Here is a 17,491-nt window from a genome sequence, read left to right as displayed (position 1 = left end):
CAGCAATGCTGCTCTCTGCTGTGAGGCCTTAGGCAAGTGGCTGTCCCTTTCTGAATCTGTGAAATGGGGAATTTTTTTTCCCTGCCTACTTTGGAGAGCCCCAGAGTAACAGACATTGATGGTGCCTCAGCCAAGGACTTCTGAGCTGGAAGACTTTGGCTTGATGGTTGGAGAGAGATGCAGCTTGAGGAAGGTTATTGAGAACCTGAACTGTTAACATTTTCCGGCTTTAAAACTTGCTTTGTGTCCTATTCTAAAAGGAAACTATATTCATTATAGTCCATTTGAAAATCCAGATAAACCCAAAGAAGAAAATCAAAACAGTTGGAAACCTACTTATCAGGGAGAACCACTGTTGACAGTTTGGTATCCAGCCATCCAGATAGTTTTATATGCATGTCTAATTTCTAAAATATGTATTTATTTTTTAATAGATGGTTAACTGGGACACGGTGGGCATCCAACTGAACATATTGTGGTTTACAAAGAGTTTCCACTGGCTCCTTCTTGTGATGCCAAGGATAAGGAGCTGGGATTGTTGACCCCTTTTACAGAAGGGAACGTGGGGCCCGGAGCGGGTAGGGACTTTGCCATGTCACTCAATGTGTTGTCAGTGCAGCTGAGAGTGGGGGTGGGATGTAGGGTCAGCTGAGGACTCTAGGCCTGTGTTGGGTGTGTCTGGGGCACCAGTCCCCTCTGCCAGGTCTTTGGAACCCTGTCTGCCCCTCAGGGAGTGGCATCCTTCCCCACATGTGGCACTCCCCCTACCGTCCCCAACAATCTCTGCTCTCACCCAGTGCAGCCACCCTGGCTAAAAACAGCCAAAGGCCAAGACCTCTCCCATCCCTCTACTCAAGTCTTTGGAAACGGACTGGGTGGGAGGAAAAATCAACACAGCCTGGGCCCCAAAATAGTCTGTTACCCAGACTCCGCGGTTTGGGCCCTCAGTGTCAAGAGGCCAGGAGGCGGGGTTCCTGTCCCAGTGCCACCACTGACCCGCAGCACTAGGCCTTGTCCTCACCCAGGCTTCTGTGTCCACAGTGGGTGGGGTGTTGGGCTGCACAATTCCAGAATTCTATGCAAGATACAAACATCTGCCCTCCAGGGTCGGGGGAGCCCTTGACCCCACCTCCCCCCAAGTACCTCCCTGTTGCTTCTGTCTCCTTTCTCAGTTTCTGTGTAAAAATGTGGTTTGAAAAAAGGTTTTTCCCAGAACAAAAAGTATGAAAATCACAGAGAATCAAATCTCTTCATTTTACAGAAGTGAAAACTGAGGTCCAGATGGGGTAAGGAACTTGCCCTCTGTCCCTTACTCAGTCAGGGACAGGGCCTGAGTTCTTACCCTGGCACATGGGTCTGGGGCCAGGGATGAATAGTTAAGAGTGTGAATGCTGGAGTCAGACCTGGGTTTTGAATCTTGGCCCTGCTCCCTTCGCTGTTCAACCTTGGGCAAGTCACTTAACCTCTCTTGCTTCAGTGTCCTCATCTGTGAGCTGGGGGTAATGATTGCTTCGGCCGTATGTGTAACTGACCATGAGTGCCTTGCACAGAGTAGGTGTTCACTGAGTTAGCAGAATGATTTCCGGCAGCCTAAGAGGGGCTGAACCAGCTGTCTTGACTGTGACTCCCTTTTCCCTATCCCTGTGCCAGTATGACAGGACAGAAACAGCAATCAACAACCTCAATCCTGCATTCTCCAAAAAGTTCGTCCTTGACTACCACTTTGAGGAGGTGCAGAAGCTCAAGTTTGCCCTGTTCGACCAGGACAAGTCCAGCACACAGCTCGACGAGCATGACTTTCTGGGCCAGTTCTCCTGCAGCCTGGGCACGGTGAGCCAGACCCCTCCTGGTGGGTGGGAGCAGGGCAATTCCCCTTAGACATCACCTGACTCCCAAGGACAGGGCAGCCCCTGGACAGTCTCTCCCTCCATCTGCTTTCCCTGGCCCCATTTTCCAGCAGGCACAAGAGGGGGGGAAGTAGCCTGGTGGGTTTGGGGCCAGGCTGAAGAGCTGTCCTCTGAAGAGGTAGCCAAACTCAGTGCCAGCCAGTTGCTGCCACACAGAAATGGGGGCCCCATGTGTCCAGAGCTTCTGATTGTTAGAAACAGTCAGGTGTGGTCTGGACTTTGGAAATAGGAGCATCTAACCAGTAACCAAGACACCCATAATAGTCCCACTTTGTGGCTGACTCACTGTGTGACCTTGGGCAACTTCCTTTTCCTCCCTGCGCCACACATCCCTATTCTAGCTCAACCTTTGGTAAGCTCCTGGAGGCTGGGAGGGGAATGACCAGGAGCCCCTGATACAAGTCCTGATCACTCTTGATGGCTATGTGCCTTTGGGCAAGCCCCCACCCCCTTTTGGGCCTCAGTTGCCCCAAATACCACTTGGTGATAATAATGACTGCTCTGCTCAGTCTACAGGGATGTTGAGGGGATAAAATGGAAAATCCTATGAGAGGTCCTAGTGGAGACTAAAATGCCTTCTGGAAGATGATGTCCATGAAAAAAGCAAAGGCCGGATAGATGTTGTGATGCCACCTTTTGTGTAAGAAGCTGGGTGTGGCAATCAGGGTCCCCGCCATGTGTCTACACCCTCTAAGCATGACTGAGGAGAGAGCTTGAAACCAGCCCAGGGTCAGGTACCAGCAGGAAGCCTACCTCCTCTAGCTGGGAGAGAGGGCCAGGGCTGATGAGAACTGTGGCCAAGGGAGGGAGGCCTCGACTGGAGCTGAGACTGAGGATGAAGCAAAAGATCTTATGCCAAACCATGGCCTGGCCTCTGTCTCCTCCTGCTCTCCCATCCCCTGCTGATTCCCCCACTGGCTGAAGCCCTGAAAGCCAGAGGACAAGGGAGATGGGTGACGCAGTCCACAAGGCATGAAGCAGGTAGAGAACGGCAGAGAGGGGACCAGGGAGGATAACCAGTCCAGGGGAACAGGAATAGATCACACTGGTGTGTGCTCACAAACACATAAAGAAATACTGGTATTTCACCCAAGAAACTGTGAATTGTGGTGTCCCATGAGGGGGGTGGGAATGTAGTGGACAGAAACCAGTGGGGGAGGGCAATTTTCAGTGTGTTCTACTTTTCTTTTCTAGACTGTTTTGATCGTTGAACCCTGTGTGAATGTATTACCTATTCAAAACAATGGAAGTACATAGAATCAGAGTTTAACCCTCTCTATCAGGAATCACACTAAGGGTAGGGTCTGTGGAGTGGCTTAGAGGGTTGGGGGCTAAACTTCTGGCACTTGTCTCCAGAATACGAGCCTTGCAAGAGCCTTTTCTTGGAGACACATGAGTCAGTGGGAGTCAGGCTGCTGGGATTCCCCCCAGCTATGACACCTCAGGCAAGTGTCTTAGCTTCTCTGGGCCTCAGTCCCCTCAGTCGCCCAGGTTGGCTAGTAAGGTTGATTGCTGTCTGCCTCCCTGGGTGAGGCTCAGCAGGTGTAGGTTTAGCCAGCCCTGGCAGGAGACACGTGCTGTGAGTGGTGCTTGTTGAGGATTTTTCCTGTGGGGGCCATCCACCACCCCTTACTGAGCACCTTTCTCTCCTCTCTCCCCCAAGATCGTCTCCAGCAAGAAGATCACTCGGCCTCTGCTGCTGATGAATGACAAGCCTGCAGGAAAGGGCTTGATTACGGTACCAGCCCCCTCCTCACCCTCCACACCCCCCTTCGCCTCTGCCCAACACCTCCCCCATCAATGGGCTGCTTCCCTGACAGATAATCACCAGCTTTGTTTGGAGTAAAAAGGCCCAAGTTACAACTTAGCAACAGGTCTCTTAGCAACGGGCTCCTGGCTCCACAAATGATGCATTGGGGGCCGCCAAGCTGGGGGGACTGCCAGAAAGCCCCAACAGTGGCTCCCGGCGTAGGGGCGCTCCTACTCTTCCCTGGAGGCCTCCCAAGCCCTCCCAGCATCCCCCTCCCTGTACTGGCCCCTGCCTGCCCTCTCTTGGGGGACTTTCAGAAGTGCATTGTCCATTGTGCTCTGCTTGAGGCCGTGCTGCATGGTGATTCCTGCCCTGCGCAGTGATGCCTCCTGCAATGTGAAGGCTCTTCCCTGTGTCCTCACAGACTCCCAGAAGGCGAGGCAACCCCGTTTTACAGATGAGGGAACTGAAGCAGTTGAGCTAGGGATATTCTCCCTTGGGTTGTCCGCTTCTGAGCCTGCATCATGATGCCTGGGGAGCAGACCCTGCTGGAGGAAGGAGCGTCGTATCTTTGTGTGTTCCCATGGCTGTTAGTCCCCTGCTCTAGAACCTTCTGTGGCTCCCTACTGCCTGAGGAACCCTTTATTCAAGCCAGTGAAGGACCCATCAGTCCCTGCCTGACTTTCCTGCCTTGGTTGTTTCTTCCCCCTTTCACTTACATGCCTTGAGTTCAAGGCAGACTGAACTCTTATCATGCTTTGAACATACCCCAGGCCCTTATCTACTCTGATCCTGCCACCTGGAATGCCCCCTTGCAACCTCCCCCTATCTCTCAATGGGGAGAACCATCTAAACACCTTCACAAGCCAGCTTCCCTCCACCTGGAAGCTAACCCAGCCCAACCCTACCCTGCTGGATGTGCCATCCCCCCAGCATTTCTGGCTGTTCCACTCTAGCCCTGGGTTCCCTTCTCTGGGAAATGGGACAGTGGTAGGATCTACCCTATAGGGTTGTTGAGTAAGTCCCAGCTGCAGGACAGAAAGGGGAGAATGGGCAATCTGGCTGCCTATGTCTATGGCTCTGGAGGGCTAATGTCTTGTGTTAAGTGATGCCATCCTAGCGGCAGAAGAGAAGAGGGAGCCCCAGCCAAGAGAAGGCCCAGCCCACTTGTGTTGCTAAGGGCCAGAGGACTTCCTGCCCTGAGAGAGAGGCCCAGAGAGGGCTCTTTGCAGTCTCTAGGTCACCAGCTGGCCCATCACTGGCCAGGCTGGGGTCAGAGGACCTTGACTGTTGGGGAACATGGAAGACAGATGACTGGCATGAACTGATGAGACAGCTTAGGTGGCTCCCGTCCCTCCCCTGGGCCTCAGTTTCCACAGCTGCACAGTGCAGTTGCTGCAGTTCCTGACACCTTAGTGTTTCGAGGTGGCTGTGCTTTCTGGGTCTGCAGTGAGGGCCGAGCCCAAGTGGAGGCAAGAGGAGTCCTGTCATACTGCTCCCTGGTCCAGAACCTCTCCCCAGGGCTTGAGACCACCCTCCATGTGTAGTCTCTGCATCATCTCCCCCCACCATCCCATGGCCTCTCTCTTGAGCCACTAGGAGTCACTTCCTGATTCCTCATATCTAGATGAGTTATTACCCTCATTTTCCAGAAGATGGAAACTGAGGTTTGGGGAAGACAAGTGACGTCCAAGGTCACCTGGCACTACCCCTCCCCTCTTTTCCCATCCTGGCCCTGGAGAATTAACTCCTGGGGCACCCTATGCCCACCCTGCCTGCAGGAGGTTGGGGGGAGTCTGAGAGCAAGCCCCTTCCCCTCACAGTCCTCTGGCTTTACAGATTGCTGCCCAGGAGCTGTCAGACAACCGGGTCATCACGCTGAGTCTGGCGGGCAGGAAGCTGGACAAGAAGGTGAGGAAGGGGTTTTCCATCAGGGTGGTTGTGTGACCTACCCCTGGGGCCTCTGGCTACTACCTTCATTGCCCCCAGGGACAGGCCTAGCACAGGGCTCCATGGCCACTCCAAATTAAGATTCCTTCCGCATTGAGGTAGTGAGCTTCTCATTACTTAGAGGCATTCTGAACACCACTGGAAGCCCACTCATTGGTGCCCTATGTCACATAGTGTAAATTCCAGGGTTCTTACTGTACCCCAGGGGGCCCTACCTGATGTGTCCCCAGTGCCCTGACTCCCAGACTTCACCCCTTCCACCATGACCACCCCCTTCACTCAAGTTCAGCCTTGTTGTCTCTGGATTCCTGCCTCAGGACCTTTGCACATGCTGTTCTGCCTGGGTTGCTCTTTTCCTTGAAGATTCTCCTGGTGCCCCCTCACCTCCATCAAGCCTTTGCTTCTGTCACTTCCTCTGCGAGGCCTTCCCTGAAATTGCAGTGGTCTTCAATTTCCAACCCCCTCCCACTTTACCTGTTTCTTTAACAATTACTACTGTCTAACATATGTTCTTTACTTATTTGTTTTATTTTCTGTCTCCCTCACTTGAATATAATTTCTTTAGAGTGACTTTTTTTTTTAACTTAAATAAATGAATTTCCAAAGGACAGTGTATCCCTTCTGTCATGTACAAGATAGTTTCAGTTTTTCAGATTCCCACTAAAATAAATTAAAATCACATCTCACTGGGGGTCCTGCATTGGGAACAATGACTCTCTTGAAGTCCTGCCCCGTCTAAGATGCTGAAGTTGTAACTCCCGCAGGCTCTAGGTCTCAGGGTCTCTGAGAGAGCACAAGCTCTGACAACCTCAAGATGGGGAAGGTGGTGGTCCCAGGGGGCTGCAGCTGCCCTGGGCTTCTTGCTAAACCTTGTGGAGGCTGAGGGGAGAAGAACCAGGCTGGCTCTGCCCACAGCTCCCACCCTGACAGGGAGTTCACCCGCTCCTTCTGCTTCCCCCAGGACCTCTTCGGGAAGTCAGACCCATTTCTTGAGTTTTATAAGCCAGGACATGATGGCAAGTGGATGCTGGTCCACAGGACTGAGGTGGGTGCATGGGGCCCCAGGGTCTCTAAGCCAGTGGGTCTGCCGTCTAGCCACCCCCAAGCTCAGGATGGGGCTGTGCAATTGCGGCCATGCAGGGTGCAGGAAAACCCATGATGGCACCTGCAGGACATGTTCCCTCCCTGCCATGGGGATGCTTGCTTCTGTCCCTGGGAGCTGGGGGTTTCTCCATCTTGTCATCCCCTGTCCCCATTGGGCTGGCCCAACCCCAGAGCACTGCTGCGCTGGCCTGAGCTCACCCCTGCCCCTCACTGTCCTGCAGGTGATCAAGTACACACTGGACCCTGTGTGGAAACCATTCACTGTGCCATTGGTGTCCTTGTGTGATGGGGACATGGAGAAATCCATCCAGGTAAGGGGGGCTTTGGAGGCCCTGCTGCCACCCTATTGGCTTCAGCCTCCCAGTCTACCCGAGGCTTCCTGGGGATGCCTTGTCAAAGCTCTTTCTTATTAAGGTGGAAAGAAGCCCACGTTGGGAGCAGGGAGGACAGTACCTGGGTCTGCATCCCAGGTCTGCCTGACCTAAGGAGGGACCTGGGCAGGGCCCTCACCTCTGTGAGCCCCTTCTCTAAAACAGTCCCACGCTTCCTGGAGGGAGCCTCTAGCTAGGATAATGAATGCAAAAACATCTTGGAGGGCCGGCCCGTGGCTCACTCGGGAGAGTGTGGTGCTGATAACACCAAGGCCATGGGTTCAGATCCCATATAGGGATGGCTGGTTAGCTCACTGGGTGAGCATGGTGCTGACAACACCAAATCAAGGGTTAAGATCCCCTCACCGGTCATCTTTAAAAAAAAAAAAAAAAAAATCTTGATCAGATGTTGTCACATGATGAGGGCAATGATTATTAGTCTCTCTCTGAAAGCCCTCAGTTTTCAGGGGTTGGGTCTGACTGCAGGTGGGGTGGGGGAGCAGCAAGGGAAGGGCAGGCATCCCCAGACAGGGCACCAGGAAACTTGGGTTCTAGTCTTGGGTCTGCTGCTGAGAGACTTTGGGCAAGTGCATCCCTTTCAGGGCCTCAGTTTGCCTGTCAGTAGAATGGGCACAATAATTCCTGCCTTCCTCCTAGGAGTGTCATGGCTGTTGAGTTAGAGAGCAGGTAAGGCTGGGATTTTGTGCCCATCTCAGAACAAAACAAAACAAAATAAAACGGCCTAGAGAAGGCTCCAGACCATGGCCCCTGAGCCAGGTAGGTCACACTGCAAGATAGAGGAGGAGCCAACTGTCAGGTGTGTGAGGAGTCAAGCTTCCTACACCAGAGGAAACAGCCTCCATTGCCAGGGTGAGAACACTTTCTCCTTTTCCCAGCAATCATGGAAGTCTTCCTGAAGGAGGCAGTTCAGGAGCTACCGAAGCAAGCTAGACAGATGCTGGGGGAGGCACCACCCAAACAGAAGATCTGGGGTTTGCTTGGGGAGCTGAGAGGGGCTGGAGGGCACCTCTTGGGGGACAGCACTGGGGTGACCATGCTGGACTCAACCCAGGTCATGTGCTACGACTATGACAATGACGGGGGCCATGACTTCATCGGCGAGTTCCAGACCTCGGTGTCACAGATGTGTGAGGCTCGCAACGGTGTCCCGGTGAGCAGGGGCCAAGGAAGGGGCACAGGGTTTTGAATCAGGCAGACTTGGGCTCAGATCCCACCTCTTCTGACCGTGTGACTTTGATCAAGACATTAGGTCTCTCTGAGCCTCAGTTTCTCCATCTGTCAATGGGGGCAGAGCGTTAAGGAGGGAATTAAATGAGATGACATGAATGAAATGCCCAGCACATAGTGGGCAGTCAGGAGCTGTCCATTTAAGTCACCCCAAGAAGCCAGGCCCTGAGTGACAGTTCTGGGTGTGTGTGACACGGACATGATATGGCCCCTTTATGAAGGCTGTGGAGGGGAATCTGGGGCTAGGGGAGAATCTGTCCCAAGGAAGCCCAAGCTGAGATTCTTTGTCCTGTGCTGCCCAGCTGGAGTTCGAGTGCATCAACCCCAAGAAGCAGAGGAAGAAGAAGAACTACAAAAACTCGGGCATTATTATCCTGCGTTCCTGCAAGGTGAGCCAGAGGGGGTGAGCACTGGACAGAGACCAGGTTTGCAGCCACACAGAGAGAGGTACCACTGCAGAAGGGACAGACAGAGCATCAGGTCTGAAGCCAGTGAGGCCTAGGTTCAAATCCTGTCTCAGCCATGTCCTGCTCTGTGACCTTCTGAGCTTAACCTCACTGGGCCTCAGTCTCTTCTTTTGTAGAATGGGATGTTAACAAGGTACAGTATGTCAAGGGATAGTCTCATATCACATTCCCATGCAGAGCCAAGTAGGGTGTGAGATGGGCCTCTCCTAGTTGGAGGGTAACTGTGGGGAGTTGCTACCCATGCTGGTAGCTTGCCCGTTGCACGTTGGGCCTCCAAGGGGCAGAGGACGTTGGGTGGGGGCACCCTGTCCTCTCTGGCAGTGACATCAGTGAGGGCTTAGGTGACTATGACTCCCATGGTATACCTGGGGCCACTGAAGCCCAGAAAGATTATGAAGCTCATACTAGCATTGGCCAGGCTGTGGTCAGGGGCCAGGATATCTGGTGGCCAAATATCTGCTGGATCAGGCAGGACATTAAGGAAGGCAGCCTGGGGCGGGACAACAGGAGCCCTGGACTTGGGGCCTGAGGGTTCAGGAGTGGGCCCTGGCACTGCTCTCTACCAGTGGGCAGATCCCAGACCCAGGCCTGTTTGCTTATCTGGAGACCAGCTGTCGGGCTAGGGTTTACATGACCATTCTGTGATGTCACGATGAAAAAGTGCTCTGTACAAGGTAAAGGGGTCGGGATGCAGCATCACGATTTAGTGTCCTTGTTTCTGAAAATTCCATCATTCATCTCCCCTTTTCACAATTTTTGGCACCTGTCTTACTTAGTTTTTTCTAATCAGGCTTTCTCTGTCCAGTTTTTAAAATTAAATTACACATACATTTATTTTGGTAACTCCATCTAAATTGGAAAGCCAATATTCGTTGCCAAAAAGAGACAAAGACCATCAAAACAAATAAAGTATTTTAACAGCTTTATTAGTTTATGGAAGAAGGCCTAGAGCTGGAGGCCTGTTGTCTCTTTGTTAAAAAGTAAAGTTAGTAAGGGCTAGGAGGAGTTAAGGACTTAAGCGACAAATAGAGACTTTCTCCATCAGGTAATTGTAAGTGTAATCGACTCTAGGCCCTGGGACCCTGCCTGGAATCATCATGTTGAGTCCCCACCCATTGGGAACTGCTGCTCAGAGGGCTTTGTCATAGAGAGATTTGGGTTTTGTTGTAATCGAGTCAGGACCGTCTAGTTTTTTTTCTACTGAGGCTTTAAGACATAAAGCAACAACTCCCCCAAGGCCATTTATAGCAAGTGTGGCCAAATCAAGGGGACTCACTGGCTTACCCAATTCCTTCCAGATAAACCGGGACTACTCCTTCTTGGACTACATCCTAGGAGGCTGCCAGCTCATGTTTACTGTAAGGCTCTCCCCTCCTCCCCCAACCCACCCCACCCCAGTGAGGGTCCTCCCTGGGGGTTTAGGCCACTGCTGCAACAGGAGGGACTTTGGGGTAAACTTCAAGAAGGACTTACCTGAGGCAAAGGGTATGTCTAGCTCCAGAGGATAGGGCATAGGTGGTTCAGTCCTACTGGATGAGCCTGAGTTAGGGTTTAGCTGCATGGCTGTTCGGCTCTCAGTCTGCTGGCTACACCCCTTTACAGGGAACAAAAGCCAAATTCCTCGCCACTGGCCACAAGGCCTTTCCAGTCTGGCTCCCACCTGTCTCATCTGCTTCCTTCTTCCTTAGTCACTCGGCTCCAACCACTGCTGTTCCCTCTGCCTGAAATGCTCTTCCCTAGAACCTTGGCATGGCTGCCTCTCTGCCATCCTTCAGGGCTGAGGAGGTGACAGAGGTTATTTTATTATCTTCAGGGCATTTGCCTCCCTCTGGAATTATCTTATGCATTTTTTGCTTGTCCCTGTTGTCCCACCCACTGGACTGTGAGGGCCATAAGTGCAGCACTTTGCATACTGTATTTCCACTCCAACCTCAGCATATTGCCTGGTGCTGGCACCTGGCAGGTACTCGATAATTACTCATTGAAAGAGTGAATTGCCACTCTGCCTGGGGCCTGCAGTGTGTCCCCCACAGACTCTGTGTTGTTCAATTTGGTTTTTGTTCCTCACCCCAGAGGGAGCCTGCTGGGGTGCCACACTCTGTCCACCTGCCCACACTGCCTTGCCACTCTCCATCACCACCTCTCGATCCCAGAGGGGGTTGGAGGGCAGCAGAGGACTACATGGAGTCAGGGGATTGGCCTTGCTGACCTCTAACCCCACTGGTCACCACTGCCCCCTGCCCTGCAGAGAAGCCAGGCTCTCCTGTTCCTCCTGCATGGGCTTGTTCATTCAGCACCTTCTTTGTGCCATACTCTAGGCTGTGCCCCTACAGGGCTCCCTTGAGGACCAGGATATGCCACCTCTTGGGAAGCTAACCCTCCTGCAGTATGAGGATTCAGATAGGTGGCCGCTTCTCTCTCACCCCATGGGGACTGGGTTTCAAGGTGGCCATCTCTCACCCTGGCTCCTACCTAATCCTCCTCTGCTGGGCACGGGCCACTCTTGCCTACCTGTATTGGTCCATTGCTATTGCTTATAACAGAAATACCTGAAACTGGGTAATTTGTAAAGAAACAATATTTATTGCTTACAGTTTTGGAGGCTGGGAAGTCCAAAGTCCAAGGAACACAACTGGTGAGGGTCTTATTCTTGGTGGTAACTCAACAGTGACTCAGGGTATCACATGGCAAAATGGCAGAAGTGGAGAGAGAGAGCTTCTCACACACAGTCCTTTTAAGGCCATCAGAACCATGCCCATGACCATCATTAGACCATCAAATGGATTAATCCATTCACTAAGGTCCTCACAATCTAATCACCTCTTCAAGGCCCCACCTTTCAATTACCATATTTAATTTCCCACCCTCTTAACACTGTCACAGTGGGGGCTAAGTATCTAATACTTGAAACTTTGGGGAACACAATTCAATCTATAGCACCACCCCTCTGTGCTACCCATCCAGGGACTGGGTTGAGATCTGCTCAAGGCTGAGAGAGCAGATGGAGCACAAATTCTTGCCACCCATCAGTCCCCAAGTCCCTGTTGAGCATTTACCTTGTGTGCTGTTCCCAGTCCTGGACTAGGGCATGTGCCTCACTCACAGTGAGCACCCAGCTGGCTGGGGAGATCGGCACTCCCTTACCAGGTAGCCCCAGGTCTTAGGGCCCCTTGATGATGGGGAGATGGCTTAGGTTGAGGCTAAGATGTCTGGAAAGTCTTCAGTGGGACAGCAGCATCTGAGGTGGGCCTGGAAGATGGGAGAGAATTAGATAAGGAGATAAGATGGCCTGGCTCTTCAGACAGGGGGAACTCCATGAATAAAGCCCAGAAATGGGAATAGACGAGTATGTGGGTAGAGATAGCAAAGAGAAAAAGGTATCTAGGGCCATAAATTAGCCTTGTATCACACCTGGACAATGGACTTTATGCTTGGGCACTAGGGAGCCATCGATAGCATTAGAGCAGAGTAGTGGTACAATCAGATAGTTTCTAGGTTTCAGATCATCTTATGTGGGGAGGCATACTGGGAGTGGGCTTACCATGTCTCATTAGTCTCTCCTATTCCCTGGGAGTGGGATAGGGAGCTGGAGTCTCTGGCCACACTGGGTGGCCTTTTTCCCCACTCTGCAGGTTGGAATAGACTTCACAGCCTCCAACGGGAATCCCCTCGACCCTTCTTCTTTGCACTATATCAATCCTATGGGCACCAACGAATATCTGTCGGCCATCTGGGCTGTTGGGCAGATCATTCAAGACTACGACAGGTAAGCTTGGAGAAAGGCTCTGAAGGTCAGCCTGGGTTCCATCCAACCTGGGAAGCTCAGCTTGTCAAAGCTAGAAGGGACCCAGAGATCATCAAATCTAGGATTGGCCAGTGTATGGCATACATGCAGTTATTGCCCCTTCCTATATTGTGGCAGACATTGCTCATCACTTGCCATACTCTTATCTGCTGAGCTCAGATTCAAACTGGGATTCTTCTCAACACACTACACCAAATAACCAGTAAGAAAATGAGTCAGGATGGAAGATGAAACCCATTTGCTGTTGCTGCAACCTCTCCTTTTAGAGCTAGGGAAAAGGAGGCCTGGGGAGGAGTGGAGAATTGTCCAGAATCACACAGATTGGAGGACTGGACCCCAGACATCCCAGTTCCTGGGCCTGGTACCTAATGGCCTACCAGTCTCCTGTTGGGAACTTCTTTTTTTTTTTTTAAAAGATGACCGGTAAGGGGATCTTAACCCTTGACTTGGTGTTGTCAGCACCAAGCTCACCCAGTGAGCAAACCGGCCATCCCTATATGGGATCCGAACCCGTGGCCTTGGTGTTATCAGCACCACACTCTCCCGAGTGAGCCACAGGCCGGCCCCTCCTGTTGGGAACTTCTGAGGAGCAGCCAGCATGCATGACCTTCTTCCCGTGACCATGCTTCCTGGGGGCTTTTGAGTGGGGGTATAGTGGAAAATCAGTGAAGGAAAGCTGTGTAGAGGGTATGGCAGGCTTGGCCACCAAAAGGATGTGGCATCATTGTCACAGATGGGGCTGGTTGGGAGCTCCAGCAGGTCAGAGGGTGGAATGACTAGGACACCGACATTGTTAGCAGAGGAGGAAGGAACAGGTGCCAGAGATTTGGCAGAAATAAGAGCAGACTCAGGACTCCTGTGTGGACGGCCTCCTAGAGAGAGGGAGCCAGAGGACCAGAGTCTGACTTCCAGGGGGCTCAGGGCCTGAAGGGTGGCTATGATCCCAGGTCACATTAAGAGAGGTACAGCATGCAGAGCAAGGGAGGTGGAAGTCCCCATCTGTATGGTTGGGTGGAGGTCCTTGTGTTGCTCCCCACTTAGCCCCTTCACTGAGCCGTCTAGTGGGCATTCAGACTTAGCAAAGCCCCAGTGAGCTCTGGACACTGGCTTCAGCCACCATCACCTCCTGCCCAGATCATTTCAGTAGCTGCTGTTTCAGTGGTCTCCCTGCTTCTGCCCTGGCCCCCAACATTTTGTCCACACTGCAGCCAGAGGGATCCTCAATAAATATATGTTAAATGAATGAACAAATGAGACATGGTTCCTGCCCTCAGAGTTCTCACTTGAAGAGGAAGATAGGGAAGAAATCACTGGAGTTCTGAGAGACCAGTTTACATGTGAGGCAGGAGCTATGGTAGCACAAAAGAGAGAGGCATTATGAGGTACCCAGAAAATCTACAGAGAGGAGGGGCCAATTTGATTGGGCATCAGAGGATGAGTAGGAGTTTGCCAGGGGAACAGTTGGGGAGAGGTATTTCAGGGGGTGCACAACAGAATTGAAGTTGGGATATGAAGGCACTCTGTGTGTTTGGGGAACACAGCAAGTGGCCAGTGGCCAGGGCTGGGGGAATGGGGTGTGAGGGAGAGAAAGTGGAAGGAGATGAGATAAGGTTCTGCGGCTGGATGCTGGAGGGCCTTGAGTGCCAATTCAGGGTTCTCATTTTAGGAAAAATTTCCCTAGTCATAAATGGGAGGTTGAGAGACAGCTAGTACCTTCCAGTTCCATCATGACCTTGGTTTGGTGGCTGCCTGGGGTCTCAGTTTGAGAAGGATCTAGAAACTGCACCCAGGCCCATTGGTTAGAAGAATGTCTGCCACAGGTATAGATATGGTCAATCCACATGTTCGCCAGATACCCAAAGGTGAATTTGGACTCAGTAGATAGTTCATTCTAACAGAGCTTTTTCTAGAAGTGGCAAGCTTTTACTTTCTGTCCATGGAGGTATACAAGGCAGAATGGGCCCACTCCCAGGTATGGGGTCAAGAGGGGTGGGTGTGGGTGGGTGGAGGCCCCTGTCCAGGTGTCTCACAGAGTTTTTCTCTCCTCTGATTAGTGATAAGATGTTTCCAGCTCTGGGATTTGGGGCCCAGTTACCCCCAGATTGGAAGGTGAGTGAAGCTGGACTTCATTTCCTTTTGGTTGAGATGGATTTGTGTGTATGGCCTCTCCAGGATCTGCTTTGGAAAGGTCTTAGGTTGGGGGCCCAGCTGCCCTGCCTTCTCTGCACTCACGCCACACCACATTCGTTTCTCAAGCCTGAACCTCACACAGGCATGGGGGCTATGGCCAGGGGGAGCACAGTTATGGTCTCTGCTCCCTAAAACCCGTGTCATGTGGGGAAGACAGAGTTGCTGCAGGAGAGGCAGGCATCCTGGCCCTGTAGGTGTGAGGCAGTATCCTATGAGTCCTGAGCTGGGCCTCCGGGCAGACAGCGATGCCACTCTGGGGGGCAGGGTGAGCTGTTGCGGCATGAGCCCGTTGCTAGGACACCAGCCAGCTTTCAAAGAACTTGGCTGAATGAGATGTTTTCTTGAGCAAAAGCCTCCTTGTAAATGTCACAGGGCAACTCTGAGGAGGCTGGGGCTTGGCCAGGCCAGAGTGCCTGGTGGTGCCAAGAGGGATGATGGAACCAGGCTAGGAAAGGGTGATGCTCTGCCCCACCTCCCCCTGCCACGGGAGTCTGCCAGACCTGGCCCCTCTTGGCCCCTTCTCTCCTAAAGTGCCTTGCTCCTGCCACATGAACCTCCTTTCATTCATTCCCATGTCAGGACCTTTGCCACGGCCATCACCCAGCCTGTTGCTCCTATCTCTGGCTTCTAGCTTAGAGCTCCCACCCTCTGGGAGGCCTTCCCTGACCATGCTCACATGGGGGCGTCTCCTCCCTGCCTCGGGCACTGTCCTCACAGAACTTTGTGAGTTACTAGTGACCGATTGGAGAAGGCACTTGGTTCCAGCACCTGGCATACAGTAGATGCGCAGTACTTATTTGTTGACAGAGTGAACTTGGGACCCAGCCCAGTGGCCTGAACAAACAGAGGTGTTGGTTGCCTGAGGGTGGAGAGCTAGAAGGAGGCTGAAGGAGCATGCAACCAGCTGCCTGCCTTTGGGCCCTCAGTTTCTCCCTGGGACTGGCCCAGGTGAGCCCAGAGAGGACCCCCGCCCCTTGCAGTGACAGAGGGACTACACATTTTTCTGAGGAGATGGCATGAAGTCTTAGACCTTCAAGATGAGCCAAATTTACTCAGATGAAGAGTGGGGTCTGGGCAGAAGGAATGGCCTGTACAAAGGTCTGAGTGGGGAAGAGCACACTTTACAGGTATGGAAACTGAGGCTCAGAGAAACAGTCACTCTGAGATCCCTTCAGCTCCTTCTACTGCCTGCCCCTGTCAGGGCCACAGGGAGCTGGGTCTTAAGTAACTCACTGACCACAGGGCTGGGCCAGGCCAGGTCCGGTGAACAGGGCCATTGATTGTCGGAGGGCAGCAGGGATTCCCAGGACAACATCCTGTGGTCCCCAGGGGCCCTAATTGGCTTGATGAGGTCTCCAGGCAGTTTGCCCTGTTTACTGGCCTTTCGGGAAGACCAGGGCAGCCAGCAGGGAGGGGCTGGGTTGCCTGTACGGGGGGCATGAACGCTTGCCCCTAGGTCTGTCCTGGCTTTGCCAGGGATCATTCATGTCATCTGGGCACTCCCTGGCCTCTCTGAACCTCAGTATTTCTACCTGTGAATTGGGGCTGCTGAATTAGGTGACCTCAGAGGCCTCTAAAGTGGTGGGTGACCTCCCACAGCCCCACCCTCCTGATCACCAGGCCAGGCCCTCCCCCAGACAAAGAGAGGGAAAGAGTGGGGATGAAGAGGTTGGGAGGCTGAGGAAGAAGAATATTAATTCATCCTTGTCAGGAGGGGGCTTTTCCCCCTTGGTCTCTAAAATCTGATTTTGTGGAAAGTCATTGGCCCAAGAGAGGCCTGTTTCCCTGGCAACCATTTTCCTCTCTCAGCCCCTCCACACAAGCCCCCCCTTCATCTCTATAGAGTCTCGTGAAGTCTCCATGGCAACAAGGACCTCCAGCCCTGACAGGTGGTGCCCAGACTGGGGACAGGATGAAGAGGGCCGTTGGGCAGGGACAGGGCCCAGTAGGGACACCAGGGGAATGGCTCCATGTGGGGCACCTAAAGCTGACAGAGCAAAGAACAGAAAACCCCATTCCCTGAAATGGGAGGAATCTTCTCCTCAGGTGTCCCCCTTACCCCTCCCGCCCGGCTGCCAGGCACAGGGCGGTATGGAGTGAACACATGCTGCTCAGTTTCTTGGCCCAGGAGTACAGTCAGACGTCCAACTCAACCCCCAGGGTCTCAGGCCTGTTCTGCTGTGTGGCTTTGGTGCCTGGCTTCCCCTCTCTGAGCCCCAGTTTGCTTATTTGTAAAATAGGGACATTGAACTTAGTAGGGCCTTCCAGCACTCCCATTGTGGTATCTTGGAACTAAAGGGTCTGTCTGGGATTGTTTGTGCCCAGACTGAAGTTCTCCCCCACAGGGACTGGGAGGGGAGGTGTCCCTTTGCCCTGAACATCTCTTTACCCTCCTAATTTAAAATCCCTGGGGGAGGAGCACCCTCTGAGGTTAGTGGCTTCAGGGAATGTGAGCTCTGGAGGCAGCCTGACCTCAGTTCTAGTCCCAACTCTGCCCTTCAGTAACAGGGTTGTTGTGAAGAAGGAGTGAAGGGGATACCAGCAAAGTGCTGAATGTGGGGTGTGGCATGCAGTAGGGAAGGGGACTAAGTGGGGATTTTAGGCTGTGAGGTGATGGAAGCAAGGGAGAGTGGGGTGCTTCCCGTCTGAGCTCGCTGCCTCTCCTGCAGCCACTGCAGTCCTACCTGCAACCCTGAATG

At 52.8% G+C, this 17,491-nt stretch overlaps 1 protein-coding gene across 1 annotated transcript in view; it reads left to right on the top strand.

Moving 5' to 3' along the window:
• Window positions 1-17,491, top strand: part of CPNE2 (copine 2) — a 44,268-nt gene that overhangs the window by 15,857 nt on the left and 10,920 nt on the right. The window contains exons 3-12 of the mRNA XM_063109464.1: window positions 1,651-1,830; window positions 3,571-3,645; window positions 5,497-5,568; window positions 6,569-6,652; window positions 6,933-7,022; window positions 8,155-8,253; window positions 8,633-8,719; window positions 10,096-10,155; window positions 12,430-12,563; window positions 14,657-14,711. Of these exons, the coding sequence (XP_062965534.1) occupies window positions 1,651-1,830; window positions 3,571-3,645; window positions 5,497-5,568; window positions 6,569-6,652; window positions 6,933-7,022; window positions 8,155-8,253; window positions 8,633-8,719; window positions 10,096-10,155; window positions 12,430-12,563; window positions 14,657-14,711 (936 nt within the window). The remainder of the gene's footprint in view (window positions 1-1,650; window positions 1,831-3,570; window positions 3,646-5,496; window positions 5,569-6,568; window positions 6,653-6,932; window positions 7,023-8,154; window positions 8,254-8,632; window positions 8,720-10,095; window positions 10,156-12,429; window positions 12,564-14,656; window positions 14,712-17,491) is intronic.

Source organism: Cynocephalus volans, chromosome 10 (assembly GCF_027409185.1).
Source record: "Cynocephalus volans isolate mCynVol1 chromosome 10, mCynVol1.pri, whole genome shotgun sequence".
Lineage (NCBI taxonomy): Eukaryota > Metazoa > Chordata > Mammalia > Dermoptera > Cynocephalidae > Cynocephalus > Cynocephalus volans.
This window is presented reverse-complemented; position numbering and strand designations above follow the sequence as displayed.